Source organism: Dasypus novemcinctus, chromosome 17, assembly GCF_030445035.2.
Source record: "Dasypus novemcinctus isolate mDasNov1 chromosome 17, mDasNov1.1.hap2, whole genome shotgun sequence".
NCBI lineage: Eukaryota > Metazoa > Chordata > Mammalia > Cingulata > Dasypodidae > Dasypus > Dasypus novemcinctus.
Genome location: NC_080689.1, coordinates 34,667,077 through 34,684,794, shown reverse-complemented (window position 1 = coordinate 34,684,794; position 17,718 = coordinate 34,667,077). Strand labels below are relative to the sequence as shown.

The 17,718-nt window shown below is 48.1% G+C and overlaps 1 protein-coding gene across 1 annotated transcript in view; it reads right to left on the bottom strand.

Moving 5' to 3' along the window:
• Nucleotides 1-17,718, bottom strand: part of EPAS1 (endothelial PAS domain protein 1) — a 91,273-nt gene that overhangs the window by 32,505 nt on the left and 41,050 nt on the right. Inside the window, exons 2-6 of the mRNA XM_004447332.2 lie at nucleotides 13,690-13,880; nucleotides 4,580-4,731; nucleotides 4,045-4,129; nucleotides 391-509; nucleotides 74-279 (exon numbers count right to left, since the gene is read on the bottom strand). Of these exons, the coding sequence (XP_004447389.2) occupies nucleotides 74-279; nucleotides 391-509; nucleotides 4,045-4,129; nucleotides 4,580-4,731; nucleotides 13,690-13,880 (753 nt within the window). The remainder of the gene's footprint in view (nucleotides 1-73; nucleotides 280-390; nucleotides 510-4,044; nucleotides 4,130-4,579; nucleotides 4,732-13,689; nucleotides 13,881-17,718) is intronic.

Below are 17,718 nucleotides of genomic sequence, written 5' to 3'. Positions count from 1 at the left end.
CACAGGCACAACCACACACATGTGCAGGTGAGACCCAGCCTCGCCCACGGCCCACATGCCGCCCGGCCCCCACCTGTCATCGCAGTAGGTGAACTTCATGTCCATGCTGTGGCGGCTCAGGAAGGTCTTGCTGTCCAGGGGGATGTCCATGTGGGACGGGTGCTGGATGGGTTCGCACATGATGATGAGGCAGGAGAGCAGGGGCTCCTTGTAGCCGCAGAGGCCGCCGTGAGGGCGGCAGTTGTTGTAGACCTTCACCTGGCCAGTGCAGTGCAAGACCTGGAGACCGGGGGGGACGGTCAGATGCGGGCCGAAGGCGCTGCGGGTCAGGGCTTTGCGCCCTGCTGTCCCCCCCCCCGGGACTCCAACCGAGGCCCGATGCTGTCCTACCTTCCAGGTGGCAGACTTGAGGTTGACGGTCCGGCCTCTGTTGGTGACCGTGCACTTCATCCTCATGAAGAAGTCCCGCTCCGTGGACATGTCTTTGCTCTTCTTCCCAAACCCAGAGCCTGGATGGTGGAGCAGGGAGGGGCCCACTGAATTCAGTCCGACCGTTTATATTCAGAAGAAGGGCCCAACAGTTGTTCCAGGCAGCTTATGGCTTATATTCCACCCCCCCACCAAAATGCCCCCCATGTGTCTTGCTGGGCACACTAAGCCCCATCTTGGGCTGTGGACTGATGGCTTCTTAATCTCCAGCTTGGCCCCTCTCCTGACAGGGAGGGGCAGTGCCGTCATTTTCCCTCCTATTGCCCTCGCACATGGCCAATGCTCATCTCTTAGGTATAGTGTCAGCACAGTTCTCCTGGGGCAGGCCCAGGTTTTCTAACAGGAATTCTTAGGGACAGTGGGTGAGCCCACAATTACTCCAAGGGTGTGATCTCTCCCATTAGAAATGTTTCTTAGGGGAGCAGGTGTAGCTCAGTGGTTGAGCACCTGCTTCACATGTATGAGGTCCCAGGTTCAAGCCCAGGTACCTCCTAAAATAAAAATTAAAAAATTAAAACACACACACACACGTGCACACATACAAACAAGAAATGTTCTTCAGGCACTCCTGCCTTTTCTTCATAACTATCCCTCGGGAACCTAAAACTTCTGAACTCTATTTGCAACCTGCAATGGCTGCTTTCAGGAGAATGTGCCATCAGCTCTCACCCTGACGTGACACATGGCAAGGCTCAAGAGCAACCTCTGGTCCAAATCTCCTGGCACTTAGTGGGCAAGTCCACTTTGAGGACTAACTCAACAAGATCAGCCAGAATTAAATAAATGACCCAAACTGATAATATAGCTTCCTCCCTTACAGTCTCCCAAAAGCCTGTCCATTTAGAATTATTCCTGCTTTCTGTAATGCAGAATAATGAATGCAGTATGTGCCAGCTGAGAACTCTTGTCCATGTGTAAATTCTGCCTACATCACCACCCCCATCCCGAGCCTTCTAAGGTTCTCTTCTGCTCCTGCCCAGCATTGCAAAATAATCCAGTCTTGTTTCAGAGTCACACTGCTCCCCCCAGGCACGGCCATATCCTCTGTGCCTAAACTTCCTAGGAACCTTGATTTATTCAACTGGCATGTCCCTGAAGAGCTGTGTGTCAAATGAATGGTGGCACCCCTGAACCTATCTTAAACCTTCTTAGGGGAGCCCACCAGTAACAGGCCTAACCACGAACCTTTTTTGTTGTTGTTTTAAGAGTGGATATTTCCTCGTTTATGATTCCAAGACTGTCTCTCCTATCCTCAGTTTTAATTTTGATAGGTGGAATTTGCAGAGAATAAAACATGCCATCAGGACCAGTCCAGGTGTGGGGACCGAGGGGCTGGGGGACTCACCTGTGGCTGTCTGCTTGGGCTTCTACTGTGACCTCCTAACTTCTTAACCTCCAGATTCTCCCCATTTGGTCATTTGATTAGTCATATCACCCCACCCCTGCTTAAAAACCTTCAATAGCTCTCTCCTGTCTACAGGATAAAGTTCAAGGTCCTTGGCTGGGCCTTCAAAGCCTTCCACCATCTGCCTCACAGCCTTTTCTCTCTCGAGAAGCTCACACTAACCCTTTGCTTCCAGATCTTGAGTCCATTCACAGGCCGGTACCTTTAATGAGGATTTGCTGATTCACTGATTTTGACTGCTAGCCCAAGTCCTCAACCCAAGGACCAAGAGCTCTAAAGTTCTGCTCAGATAAAAGGAGCTTATCTGGCTGTGCAACATGGCTCTCGAGAGGGGAAGGTCATAGGCTTTGCCTTGCCCAGTACTATTAGTTTGAAAAGGAAGACTCCAAGGAACAGAGAAGTGAAGTGACTTGGCTCAAATCACACAGTCAACCTGAAACTAGGGTCACTGGTTGGACTTACAATCCAGGGAGCAAGAAATTTCTGGGATAGAGAAGAAATAAGAGACTTCTTGTTTTTCTTGGGCTTCAAGCACCTGCTTCAGAAAGGGATTCGGCAAGCCTGGGAGCCCCTTCCCCACAGGACTACCTCAGCAGCTCAGAGGACACATGGGCCAGCCCTCAGGGTGTTCTCCAGCCCGCGTACCCTGGGAGCCAGGCTGCCCGAGGCCTTCGGAGGGAGAGCAGAGGGGCTGGTGAGAGGTCAGTGGAGGTGGGGGCAGGAGGAGGTCGCTCTAAGTTGCATTCTGCAGGCTCAATCTGGAACAACGGTGGAGCTGGGCTGACAATGTGTCTGCTTTGCAGTGTGTGCAGCAACAGTATTCAAAGTGTGAAGGCTTGCTTTTACTGCCTAAGATATTCAGATTGGACAAACACACACCTTATGGCAGGTGAGAGGTGTTAAAGGAGGATGTCTGGACATGGGCAGAATTGGCTCAGGGCAGTGACGGAATCCCAGGTTCAGGACCCTTGAAAGTCATTGAGTCCCTCCTTTGCCCAAAGCTTCAGTCCTCTTGGCAATATCCTGCCATGTGGCTTGAATGTCTGCAGTGACAGGAGCTCAGGTGGCAGCTCCAACTGCTGTAGCAAAGTGCTTTCTGTCTATATGAATCCCCTCTCTTCCATGGGCATCTGTGGGACACCTGTCCGAGTAGGGTGCAGTGCCTCGACCTTATAAAATCTCCTCTCCATCAAAACGTCCCACGTCTCATCCCAGAGGGCCGAGTCACTCCTTGGCTCCTGTAATAGCTGGTATACAAAGGCGCCCCTCCCCCCATAAGCCATGCCTCCTGCCTCCTGGCACCCACACCCTTGTGTGTTCCCTCCCACACTGAGTCAGGGCTGGCCTGTAATGCACGCTAACCAACACCACGGGGCAGAAGTGATGCTGGCCTGTCCTGGGACTAACCTTGGGGAGGTCTGGCAGCTTCCACTTTTGTACCTTTGGGAGCGCTGAGCTGCCAGGTAAAAAGTCTGGCTACTCTGGAGACACCAGGTGGGAAGGGGCAGTTCTGAGAGTCTATGCTATGAGAGAGAGGCTCACATTCAGCTGAGCCCAGACTTCCAGCTGTCTGCCACCAAGGCACAGACACATGTGTGATCCATCCAGATCCACCTGGCCCAGTCGAGCCCCCAGATGGCTACAGCCCAGCTGGCATCATGGTGCAAAAGAACCACCCACAGAACCCACAAAATCATGTGATAGGTAATAAAATGATTGTTGTTTAAGCCACTATGCTCTGGGTGGTTTGTTGCATAGGAATAGGCAAGTGCCAAAGTTTCCATGTACACTTTGGCACAGACAAGTTTGTTGATTTGGGTGGTGTCATCTGGCAGAGATGCTGAACTCTCAGGTGATGCAGCCTTCTGGAGACAGTATCCTAACACAAAGGAGAGGCCTAACAATGTGGTATCAGACATTATGTGGGGCCAAGAGAGATGTAAGTGCTGGTTCCTTTTGGTGCCCTCACTCTCATCTCACAGGCTACAAGCCTACATGGAGGGCCAGCCCTGCTGGACTTTCTATGGATGTTGGTTTCTCCTGTGTCACAACGGCCATAAACTGTCTCTTCTATACTTGTACCCAAAGAGAATGCAGATCTCCTTCAGGTGGGGCAAGAAGAAAGGACCATGAAATGAAGAAGAAGTTACCATTTTTGAGACTCAGGTTCTCACGGATCTCCTCGTGGTCGCAGGGATGAGTGAAGTCAAAGATACTGTGTCCTGTTAGATCCACCTGGTTCAAGAACAAGGTTGGGAGTCATTATTCCTAACACTGAGGTGGAAGACTCCAAGGGGCAGCTGAGATGCTTTCCAGATTTGGAGATGGAGAGGAGACTGAATCAGGTGTCCCCATACTCCCAGTCAGGTGTTGGGACCCGTTAAGGTGACAGACAGAGCGATGTGAAAGAGCACTACCTACTGACAACAGAGAATGGTTTCACAAAGGTTGCCCTGTTAATCTAGAGAGCAGAGGGTTAAACTAGACCAAGATGGCCATCAGCAATGCCAAGTCCAAGGCCAGGGAGTGTGAGTCCTCTTCCTGAGCCTCATGGCCTGAGGACAGTAAAGGCCAGAGGGAGCGTATGCAGAGAAAGGTCAGGAAGGACTGACTAGCACCTTCCACTGATTTCTACCCCCAAATAGATCTTGTTCCCTTTATGAAAGAGACAGAGGAGGGTATCACCTGGGTGAGTCCCATGAACTTGCTGATGTTTTCTGACAGAAAGATCATGTCGCCATCTTGGGTCACCACGGCAATGAAACCCTCCAAGGCTTTCAGGTACAAGTTGTCCATTTGCTGGTCAGCCTCCACTTCAGACTCATTTTCAGAGCACACTAGAAAGAGATGGGGGTTGAATGGCTTGCATGAATGTGGTGTTACAACAGACACGACTGGCAAGGATAGATGTCTCCCAAGAACAGCTTGAAGGCGTCGATGGCTGTGGTGGTTTGAAGCTGTATGTATCCCAGAAAATCACATTCGTAAAGGCAATCTATTCCTGTGTGTGTGAACCCATTGTAAACGGGACCTTTTGAATAGGTTGCTTCAGTTAAGGTGTGGCCCAGGGTGGGTCTTAATCTTCTAACTGGAGCAAGGCCTTTATGGACCAGTTGAATAAAGAGAGAGAGAGAGGGAACAAGCACCACAGAAGCAAGAAGTTGAAAGCAACAAAACCAAGAAGAGAAAGTAGAGACCAGCAGATGCTACCATGTGCCCTGCTATGTGACAGAGGAGCCCAGGAGTGCTGGCCACTAGTCTTTGGGGAAAAAGCATGGTCTGATAATGCCTTAGTTTGGAATTTTCTCCACCTTGAAACTGTAAGCTTGTAAGATAATATATTCCGCTGTTAAAAGCCAGCCTGTTTTATGGTATGTGCTTTCGGCAGCCTAGCAAACTAAAACAATTGGCCTTTTCTGGAAAAGCACACTGCCAGCCATTTGAGTATTTGCCATGTGCCCAAACTGCAGCATTTGTTGAGCACCTACCACATAAGGACCCTTCCATGCAGGCTTTGCGGGCAGTTTTAGTGGTAGCAGTATTTGTAGGTCAGGCAGTGGGAATGGTGGCAGTAGTAACCATAGATGTATCCTGGTCATCATAATAGTAGGAATAATCATTTGGCTGCTAATATATATATTTTGCTAATGTATATTGAGCAATGACCACATGCCAGGCACTGTACTAAGCACCTTACATAATCTTCACAACAGCCTCTGAGGTAGATTCTATTCTTAGTCTCATTTGACAGATGAGGCTTAGAGAATTTAAGTCACTAGCCCAAGGTTGTAAAGCTTTGTGAGCTGCATGTTGAACCCAGGCAGCTGAATCCAGAAGCCACACTCTTAACCGTTTATAGGTTTTAGAGTCAAAAGTAAATACAGATTCTATTCCTAGGTCTGCCTTTTGTTGAGCTTTGACGTTGGAGTAGTAACAACTTCTTTGAACATCAGTCTCCTTATCACCTAAGCGGGGGTACTAATTTCCATCTCGCTGAATTGTAAGGATTAAATAAGTACGCAAAATGCCTACAACGGTGTCAATATATATGAATTCTTTCCCTCTCCCTTTCCCTCTAAGACGCTATCATTGCCCTCAAATTGCTCAAAGCCTAGTGTAACACAGAGGTGCAAAGCTAAATAAAAATTCATGGGAGTCATAGCTGGGCACCCAGGGAGGAGTATGGACAGTAAGTGCTCAAGGGGTCAGAGGAGCAAGGATTGTTTGGGGTGGTCTCACACGACTGTTCCAAAGAAGGGGTATTGAGGAGACTGGTAAAGACCAGGGGATTTCACTCTGCAGAAAGAGGAGAAGGGTGTTCTAGGCCAGGAGGGGCTGGGTGGACACAGCAGAACATACACAGGGGAGGTAGAGCCTGGAGGAATCCCCCTGGGGGCCTGAGAAGAAGCCTATCTGGCAGAGAGGGTGGTCCATGTCCTTGTCTCAGCAATCTAGCTGGTGAGGTAGGTCCAGGGACATCCTGGAGGGGCCTTGCATTCCAGGCAAAGGAGTCTGGGTGGCTTCTGAGCAGAGGAGTGGCATCTCAAAGCAATACTTTGGGGAGATTAACTTGGCCATGGCATATAGAATGGTTTTAGAGAGGGCACAGACCAGTGTGGCAAAACAGATGAGGAGGCAACTGCTTTAATGGCAGCCTGGGGAAGTGGTTGCTTGGGGTAACCTGGGAAAACATCCACTCCCAAACCAACCACTTTGTGTAGCCCTGGTCTATCAAGGTCACCTCTGCTATCTGCAAAATGTAGACTTGGTTCTGGTCCCAGAAGAATGGCTCTCTTGGGCCCCAAGCTCTTTGCTATTATTCTCAAACCACGGACTTTATTTCACCCCTCCCCTTCTCTAGTTTATTAACTCCAAACATACATTTTTCTAATCAAAAAAATTCTGTTCATCCAGTATGAACATCAGTCCTGGTATGCCTTGCTAAATTTACAGAACAAGGAAACTAGAGAGTAATTTGTCACTTATAAAAGGTAATATCCACTTCTTTTAAAAGGAATCTTTCAAATTGAGAATATTCTAGGGAATGTGATTCAATTTATGGGCCAGTTGGCAAGGAACACATCAATACTGCAAAGCGAGATTCCAGGGCCTTTCTGCAAGGGCACTGGACTGATTGACTTTTCTTCTCTTCTTCCTTGCATCCCTAAATTTAAGCTCTGAGCTCTATTCCTCAAGTAGAGCACTTCCAAGCTGGGAGATGTTCCTACCAAGGGGCTTCAGTGGCACCACTGGGGACCAGCCATCTCTCAGGACATGGGTTGGCTGTGCTGGAGCTGGAGATGCTGCTGTTTCTGCAGAGGAACAGAAGGGGCCTGACCAGGCACAGGCCAGTCGTCAGAGCTAAGAACTGGGGGTATAGGGTGGCAGCCTGCTGCTTTCCATGGGCTCAGTTTTCTAAAATGGGGGGAACAAATTGAGGGGACTTCTTTCTGAACTCTTTACAACCTTGCTGGTTGTGAGGCTGGTCTTTGGGAGGGGAGAGAAGGGGAGGACCACCTGGGAGCAGCCTTTTAACACACTGAGCGCACACTTGATCCCTGCGCCGGTGTCTGCCGACCCACCGGCTCTTTGCCATCTAACTGGTGAGCCGAACTGACGAGAATGAATCAACCCACCCAGCGGTGGGTGAGGAGGCTGCTAAGGTTACTTCTCCCAGTTAACATCTGCATTTAAACAGGGGCTTCAGGAGACACATTGACTTTGCTCAGTGCTTTCAAGCTTGACCGTGTACTAGAACCACATGGAGAGCTGCTTAAAATGCAGATTTCTGGGCCAAGGATCAGCTACATCATTTGCATGGCCCAGAGCAAAGTAAGAACGTGGGCCCCTCGTCCTAAGTTCAGCCAAGCCCAGGGCCCTTTTAAGTGTGGAACCCTGTGTGACTGCATAGGTCACCCACCCATGGAGCTGGCTGGCCCTGGATGGGCTCTAGTCTCAGGAATCTTGAGTTAATAGGTCTAAAATTTGCTTTTCTAATAAGCTCCCAGGCAATATTGATGCTGAGATCCAATGAGTGACCCTAATGCCAGGAAGACAGCCTATTTGGGGGGATGAGGGAGGTTTTCAGCGTCACTTAAGTGACACCAGAAGAGTGCCCACCTTCTTCAGACAAGCAGAAGACCAGCCCTGCGGTTTCTGAGAAGATATTTTCTCTTCAATTTCTTTGATCTCTGTAGCAAGACTGACTTCAAAATCTGGAGTAATCCCAAAACAACTCTGTTTGGCTTTACTAGGCCCAGAGGAAATATTTCTGCTTAAAATTTCCTGTTTTTAACACAGCCAAACGGGTTTCCATTGGTGCCCAATACACCCGCTCCCAGGAGATGGCGAAATTGACTGCAGCAGTGGGAGAGAGGGCGAGAGGGGCCCTCGGTCACGCCTGGGAATGGAAGGTCTTGGAACTGAAGTCACCGTGGCTGGGGGACCAGGAAACAGGGACCCTGGGCCAGCAGGGCTTGGGCGGCGCTTCCGTGGGACTGTCTGCTCCCCTGGCAACCGCTCCTCCTGGGGATTCTTGAAGGGACCTGGCCAGGTCGCTCTCACCCTGCTTGGAGCAGAGGAGGGCGGTGGGCCCACAGCCCGGCAGCCCGGGGCCGGAGGCTCATCAACTCCTCCTGCTGGATTCTACCCTGCCTTTTCTCCTGCCCTTTCATGTGAATGCCATGTCTTCCCTACCAGATCATTAATATGCAAATCGGCATTTGGACCATGGAAAGCTCACTCACCAAGCAGTTATTCAGCTTCGACTATGCGCCTGCCCCCTGCTAGGCACACGGGGGAAATCGGCCAGGCCACTGGTCAATGGAGGTCACGGAGCAAGTGCTCATTCCTGGACTAGGGAACACCAGGGGTTCAGAGAAGGGTAAGGGCCATCCTTTCCCTCAGGGAGTCTGCAGACCGGTGGGGGAGGCAATGATAGAGAGATCGCGAGTAAAGCCTTGGTGTGGGATGAAGGGAGGAGCCTGTGTTGGGTGCTCGAGAAGCTGCCCACCATGCCTTTTCATCATCCTGGGTTCTAGGCCTCCGTTACTTGGCTCCCGAGACCCTCGGGGTCGGGTCGTGAAAATCAGAGGCCCTCTGCTGAGATGGTGAAAGCTCTGCCCTGGGAGCACAACAAGACACTTTAATGCTAAAAATAGCCCTGTAAACAGGCTTTGATGACTCCCCACAGCCAGGATATGCCGCGGGCTGAGGTTTTGGAGCACTTTTTCCGGAGCACCACTCATTTCCTTTAAGGCAGCACCACCCGTGTGGGGCGGAACCCATGGGCAGCAGGAGCTGGGCATCTGGGGTGAGTGGCCAGGGTGGCAGAGCAGACACCGCGTGGCCGGGTCTCAGGCCCCCATGGTCCTGCTGCTCGGGATCCTGCTACAAGTTCATTCTGCCAGGGCTGCTTTAAAGCCGTTCTGATCTCAACTCCTGGTTCGCGGTGCGCATGTGCTTTGCAGTCAGTCACCACTTAGTTATCATCACAGGGCTTTTCTTTCAAGGGCTTTGCCTAAACTGAGTCCTCCCCAGGGCCTCAGACCCACCACTACCCCCAGTCCTGGTAAGCCATTCCAGTGAAGCCAGAAAGATATTATTTTTGGATCACTTATGGGATCATTGTCTATATATTTAGACCCCACTATTGGCAGGTAGGAGGCTATAGGCTATTCTTAAACTTTTGGCAGAAAAATCTGATGTTGCTTGCCTACCAGAGAGTCCTGAAAGTCCACCATTAGAGATAGATTCCTTTGTCATTTCCATATCTTACTATCTTACCTCTCTATATTACCATTCATAGATATAGCACCGGTTCGGGTTTAGCAAATACCTGCTGATTGACCAAACTCTTTTTGGTTTGAATTAAGGGAATGGTTTTCTGAACAAGGTCAGGATCTCTGGAAGACGTTGCACATTAGCTACTCTCAGCCATTAACATCCTAGCGTGAATCAGCTAATTGGCTCCTTTCCAAACAGGACAGAAAAAAGGTTTGGAGTGGAGATGGGATAAGGGGGTAGGACAGTAAAAAAAAAAAAAAAAAAAAAAAGGGGAGGAAGGACTGGGAAAAAGAAGTCTGAAAGTAGGACATGAGAGGGTACCAAATACCATTTCTGCCTCCAGATTTTTGCTTTCTTGTGTCACAACTTTCCTGCATAGAAAGGTCAGGGTAAAAACTCTGAAATCACTGGTCCCACACTTTAGAGTCTTTCCTTTAGTAGGCTGGAGATCAGGAAATCATAATCCAAGAAGACTGATGTTTTCATTAAGTAAGTAACAACAAATCAATAATAAATCTGACATTTCTCTTTAGAAACGTTGCTTCAAGTTGATCCATAGTTGTTGTGGGAAATATATTTGATTTAAACATAAATCAAATAAATGTGGGGAAGCCCCAAATCAATTTTACAGTGAAAGCAAATTTTGCATATTTACTGCTGTTTAATGCCCTCAGAATGCAGAAGTGACCCTTGTTCTGCCACAGTTAGTGGGGCTCATCTTGAAAGAGGCTTTAAGACAATTGGGTGGCGTTTCCCTGATGTTCCTGTCCTAGTGTGTTCTGTTCTTAGCCCAGCGTGGAAGCTAATATCATAAAGCCATTGTTTCAGTTTGCTTCCTGTGATACGAATCTCAATCAGAGGCCCAGACCCCACAGCCTGAATTTCTCAACGTCGAAGTTTCCTCTCCAAAATTCCCACACATAACAGCCTACTGTGAAAATCAAAGGGAAACATGTTACTAAGTAAAGAAGCAACTTTTCTAAAGCAAAACCTGCTCTTTTTTAGCCTTTTGAACTCTGAGGTATGCAACCAGCTATTTCCTATTATAAAGGGAGCCCAAACTGGCGCTCACTTTTGTTAGAAATGCTTAAATAATGAATTTGTGGCTTGTTTTGATTTGGAAAAGCCTGGCAATTCTGCATTGTGATAGTATTGCTGAAAGGTGGGAAAGAAGGATAGTAAGGGTTTATATTGGGTTTTCTTTTACATCATTTCTACAGAAGCCTACATTTATGATAAACAAATTTACCTTTTAATACTACTGTTTTTTTTTTTTAAGCTACAACTTTTTGAGAGCCTAACATGTAGCAAGCAATGGGGTAAGATCTTTTGGATCTATTATTTTCAATCTTCAAACAAAATTGCAAGGTAATTCCCATTATCCCTTTTGCACAGATGAGGAAGCTAAGACTCAAAGAATTAAAGAAATGGTCACAAGATGCACAGAAAGAAGGCAGCCAAATTGAGATTCCAACATCACAAATCCTGTACTCCTTCTCAATAAGCTACATGTATTGATAAAGCAAAATATGACTAAAAAGGAAAAAAAGGGCCTGTCTCATACACAATTCCTGACAACAATTCCTAAGAAATGCCTGGTCCAGGGAATGTGTGACAGGAGCTTGGAAGAGAAGTTAGAGAAAAAGGGATGTTGAAAAGCCACTTCTTCCCCCTTCCCTCCCCCCCCCCCCCCCCCGGGAGTTTCCTTATTTTGTAAGAACTTCTCCTTCAAGGACACCAGGATCAGATGCCCAAATATAGAAACTTTTTACCCTTTTCCCTCATTTCTTTGCTCAGGACAGAGAGGACCAGAGCCGCCATGCTAAGCGCTGGGATGTGTGTACTGTCCTGCCGTGGCTGCTCTGGTCCTGGCTCCCTGGGCGTGTCTAGCACGCAGGGCGTTCCCACCAGCACACACGCAGGCAGTGGTGCTTGGAGGTGCCTGGCCTCTGCAAGCCAACCTCTGCACCACGGGGCAAGACGAGCATGGAGAATAAGGCTCTGCACCAAACGTCTGAGCCCACCACACAGGGCTGGCCCTCAGGGGCCTCAGTTTAACTTTGGTTCCCTGGCCTTCTCCCTTCCCTTTCCCTGCTAATTCCTTGTCAACCTCTGTGCCTGACCAGGTTTGCAGAATGCTCCTGCCACCCATGTTTGTCTTCCCCATGGACCAACACTCCAAAGGATTTGAATTTTAGGTGCAGATTCACCATGGGCTAGATGTGTGACTTTGATCAACCTCAACTATTCGATGCCTCACTTGTCATCATCTGTGAAATGAGGAGGTTCATCGGATCATCTCTGAGGTCTTAAACAGTCTATAAGTCCAAGTTCAGTCTGAGTCTACCCCAGGATTCATACATTACCACTCCCAGGGCTCCTGTTGGTAGGGGAGAGAGGAGGGTAGTAGTGGAAGGAAACAATGATTAATACAAAGGAAATGATTCCTAACAGTAGAATCTTAAGAACCATAGCAGGGAAGTAGAGCAGCTATTTCTGGGTGTTGAGAAGGGGTCTCCCTCCAGTCCTAAACTGGTGGCTGACTACTCTCTATGTATGTAAAGATGATTCCTGTTTTACCAGACATTGCCCTCACTTATGTAGGCAGACAAGCCAAGGCGATTAAAAGAAAGAGGTACCCATGCACCCTATGATGGGTTCTCCCAGCCCCGACAGGGTTTCAGCCCATTGTTCCTAGCTCTCTGCAGCATCTATGACCACGAAGCTGCCGTAGCTTTGCATTGTTTTCTTTGGAAGCAGTTTTAGCGCATGGCTTTGCCTTTGCTTTCCCCTCCCACCCCGCACCTCTAGTCTGTTCTTTCCTGAGACTCTGCACAGTTAGCTTCTTTAGGCGTTGCCCTCCAACCCTTGGACCCACTGAGGTGTGGTTCTATTCCTCAAGTTGGCCCCCCATATCCTTCCTGTGCTAAACGGCCCGGAATAGCACATGTTGGTCGACCTTTCAGCTTCACACGGGCTCCCCTCTGTTCAAGCTTTCTTTCCCAGAATACCTAGAGCACAACAGGATGGGGGTATCAACCCGGACCCACGGCACCATGCTCACTCAGGAACACTGACAACCAACCACAAAGGGCCTTCCCCTTCCGACTGCCTCCCACACTCACCTGTAGCAGTTGGATTGGGGTGCGGAGGGATGTTACATGCTGACCAGTTTCCTTACAAAACTGACAGACAAGACGAGGTTGTCACACAGAATCTGAACTGGAAAACACCTTAGGCCACCTCTTTCTGATCAGGATTAATAAGAACTAGTTTTTGAAGAATGTGAACTCTCTTTCTGAAGTTTAATGCACTTGAGAGTTGCAGAGATACTTGGGAGGGTGAGACTTAGTTCCATGGGGCGGGGGTGCTGCTCTAGGAAGTCCTTGTCAGTCAAGGACACCCCAAGGTGAATGTGTGGATGGATCAGACATCATCTGAGTTGGTTCTCACAGACAACCTTGCAAGATAAATAATCTTAACGTGTTTCCACCAGTGAGGAAACCAATGTTCAGAGAGGCCAAATAATTTGCCTGGGATACCTGGTGTGTAAGAGGGAGAAGATCACATGGACAGCCCTGTGGCCGTTCTGCAGAAGGCTGAGCTGGAAGAGGAGGAGCTAAACAGTTCCTAAGGATTCACTTAGTGTTGAGTGTGGGTTTTTCGTCCAGATGGCAATAAAGCTGGGCAGTCTGCAAAAGCTGCTCTTAGTTCTCCCAGCCCTCTGTGCCCTCCTTGGCTTCCAGGTCCCCATGGTTTTCCCTGGTCCTATCCTTGTTCTTCATCCCAGGGCTGTACTCATTGCACAGGTCATTGCGGGAAAGGAGATGCTTAACAGCAGGATTAAGGCACTAATGATGGCATTCTGTGGGCGAATGTTTTGCAAAGTGGGGGTTCCTGGGGAGGAAGATCAGGGACCTTCAAACTGCACAACGGGTTTTGCCTGTCTATAGGGACAGGCTGGTTAAGTCTGTCCATCTGCAGCAGGACGGGGCATCTGTCAGCCTCACCTGAGGAGAGGAGCTTGTGTGTCCGCAGGAAGCTGATGGCCAGCCGCATGATGGAAGCCTTGTCCAGGTGGGAGCTCACGCTGTGGGGCAGGGGCAGCTCATGGGCGAGCTCGTAGAAGACCTCCGTCTCCTTGCTCCGCCGGCACCTCGCCGCATCTCGGGACTTCTCCTTCCTCCTCTCTGAGCTACTCCTACATTGAGAAAGAAGGGGTAAGTTCCTAAAACATGACTGTCAACCTAGTACACTCCTGCTCGACATCTTCATGGGCACCAACTCAAGGGCCCATCATGGGTCAAACTCTTCTACTGAGCCATTCTGGGCTCCCACCAGTTGTCCAAGCCATGCACAGCCTGCCTTGCACTGTGTCAGTGTCGCCTAGACTGCCTTCCTCCTCTTGTATTCCCTTGGAGTCCACATGAGTGGGGTGTCGGGAGAAATTTGCTGATTAAATGAATTAACTGATGCTGCCTCACACCTGGTCCTGGGTTACCTGAGGCCTGGGGTGAATGCCCAGGGGTTTGTCTCAAGGTAGAGAGGGTAGGCATGATTATTTTTTTCTGAGTGCTTGTCTATATTTTCTTATGTTTCTAACACTAACCCAAATTACCTGTTTCATAAAGAAACAATTGTTCATTTTTTAAAAAGTGTCCACTGCAGTCGATGGCTCTTGAGGTCTCAATCCAAGCAGCTCCTTCACTCTGCCCTCTGAGATTTCCAGAATCAGGGGCTGCTTCTCTCTTGTTTGGCTTTGTTATCTGGACAGAAAATCCAGTATTTTGGGAGTCACACAATGTTGGCATGCCTTTCTAACCCCTCAAGATTGGGGGCAGAAGCCCTGTTTTGTCTTTTAATAGGCTCCAGGGTTCAATACTCTACAATGTCCTGATATGCATCCTTAAAGTGTGCACAAACACACACCAAGAAACAGACCATCCAGGTCCCTGGGTGGATTAAGCCTCATGGACTCATGGATCCAGACTGCAGGGAGACTTTTCCAACAGTTGTTGATGGGTCAGGAAGAGTCTTCAGAAAAATTGTGAATTGGGTGAAAATGTGTTTTTCTCGTCCAGGCTCCCTTTCCTATTGCCCTTATCTCACCCCTGCTTCCTCCTCTCGCCCTGACTTCTGCCTCCCAGGACTCTCAGTCTGGTACCACCACCCCCATGCCCACCCTCTCAGAACCTGACCTTACAGTGATTTTACTACAGATTTTTATACTCTGCAGTTTGCATATTAGTCCCAGCTAACTGCATTTTAAACCTGACCCCTGATTGTGGACCAAAAGTAGTTGTTAAAGGTTTGCAGTCATTCTGACACAGGAAAGGAAGGGAAACAGGTGACAGGACACTAAAATTGTGGGCATCACCCCTTTGCGTTAGGAGAGCTAGGGTAAGGAGAACCAGTATCTCTAAGGCGCTGGATCCCACTGTCTAGCAGCAACGCTTACACTCCCATACAAAGGTATCTTATAGACAAACCCACCCATTAGGAGCGCAAGAGAAACCATCATGGGGCTAAGAGCTCCCTGGCTCTGGCTGTGAAATTAACACCAACATCTGCATGCATAAAGCTTCTCTTTGCTGCTGTCCCTTCCTTTGGGTGAAGAGCACACGAGGCAAAGAGAAAGAGCCTGGTGGGGAAAAGGTAACACGGCGACGGTTCTCTGTCTGGCAACAGCATTTGGGGTTTGGCTCCTGCCATGTTCCCTCATCCCCTCAAACGTTGCTGACACCTACTTTTATGCTTGGCACTGCACCAACACCTTACATATATAGCCTCATTATAATCCCCATGAAAGCACCAGATGGTAGGTATTGTTTGCACAAGTTACAGATGTGGAAATTGAGGCTGAGACATATGTAATTTGCCTAAGGTCACATAGCAAGTGCCTGCCTAAGTCCTTGAAGGGTTACAGCCAGAAATCCCAAGACACACAGGCCCTCCCGTCTAATTCCATCCTTACAAGCTACCTACTTATAAGGTGGGCAAGACAGGCACAAATCTGGCAATTGAGGTGCTACCAGGTTAAGTTCATTGCCTAAGGTAACCCAGCTAATTAGTGGCAGAGGAAGGGCTAGAACCCATTTCTTCTTAGGCCAATAGTCTTTTCACCACATAAGAATAGGAGAGGGGAGCAGATGAGGCTCAAGCAGTTGAGCTCCCGCCTTCCACATGGAAGGTCCCAGATTCCGTTCCCAGTGCCTCCTGAAAAAGCAAAGCAAAACAAACAGACAAAAAACCCAAACAACCAGCAAAGCAAATGAAAAAACCAACTCAGGGAAGCCGATGCAGCTCAGTGCTTGAATGCCGGCTTCCTGCACACAAGGTCCTAGATTCAATTCCTGGACCCTGGTACCTAAGAAAAAAAAAAGAAGGAATAGGAGACAGGGGTTTTCTCAAGAAATAAAGAAACAGCAACATTTTAGTATTTAGAAAAAGAAAGCTTTTTATTTTTTTCTTTTTCACAGCCTCTCTGCTCATGATTTCCATTTTAGCTGCCTTTTTACAGTTGCACTCTGGGACAAGCATGATTTTAATTAGATTATCCAGCTAACCATGACACAGCCCAGTATGCCTGTCTATAGTTACTGGTGGAAGAACAGACAAAAACTGGTAACACTGCCATTTAATTAGCAACGTTGAAGAATAAGAATAATTAACACTAAGTGTGGAGATAAGACCTCTCTAAGCCCAATTGATGCAGATACACTCCTGCTCCTCACATAATTTATCACAGGTTGTACTTCTCAGCAAACAGAACACAGGACTGGAAGTTAGGAGGGCTGGTGTTTTAATCCACTGGTGACAACACGCAACTATTGGATTGTTGAAGAAAATATATTCTCTGTGCCCTAATATCCCCACCTGAAAAACAGGGAAATTGCATGTCCTATTTGTCAGGATCAAATGGGAAAGGGATGGAAGTTCTAGAAGGCTCTCTATGAATGAAAGCTTATCATGGCAATAATGATCCCATTAACTGGCTAATTTCAGTATTAGTCATGTTCAGACTTTGGTCATTACAGCTATACTTCATCACCAATAAATGCTGTCCTGGACTGGAGATGTATTTGTCAGGAGGGTTGATCCTGACCAGGTCTTTGTATCATGTTGCTGAACTTTCTTAAGTTAATGAGTTTTCATTTCTTAAAATGTCCACACTTTCTTTTCTCTTCTGAGCTTAGTTCTAAAATTAACTGCCACAGGTCAATTTTTTAAAAATGGCAATTCTATTACTTGCATGTTAAATTCAATCTGTCCTCTCTGAGTTGATAGAATTCTTCAGTTTTCCTTAAAAAGGCATTTCATTCTAAATTTTCTAAACCTTCAAAAAAAGCCTCAGAAATGTATTTCTTACTCCAGTTTGCTTTTTTGTGGAAGTCCTTGCTCTAGTCTTTCCTGATGGCTCTCCTGTTCCCCACACGGTGAGTGCGTTCAATGCTCCATATATGGCACACGCAACGTCAGTGGGGTCCTGGTTTACTGGGTCCTCACGCGGATCCAGCAGTGTTAACTGAGCTCCGTGCTAGTCCTGAGGATGTTGGAGAGTGGATGGAGTGCAAGTTCCTTGTGCTCAAGGACTATGCAGTCTAGTTAGGGAGCCCACAATTCGAGCCAGTCTAACCACAGCAAGAAGTAGAACAGGCAATAAACACCACAGGAGGTTAAGATAAACTAATCGGCGTGAGAAAACAAGGGCAGAGAAGGCTACTCAGGCATGCAGGGTTTAAGCTGAACCTAGCAGGACAAATAACAAGAAACTGTCAGTGTTTGGGGGGTTCAGCGAGCACTTTTATTTAACACATTTGATCTCATTCGAGACTCACAACAACCCTGCGAGATAAGCATTACTATCCCCATTTAATAGGTGAGGACGTGGTGATTTAGAGAGATTAAGTAACACAAAAAGTCATTGCCTCAACCCCAGTTCTCTTGGGTCTAAGATAAAGGGTTTTCCACGAGCAGCAAGGAAATTAATATTTATCGCATACCTTCCACGTGCCCAGCGCTGTGTTAAGTACTTTGTC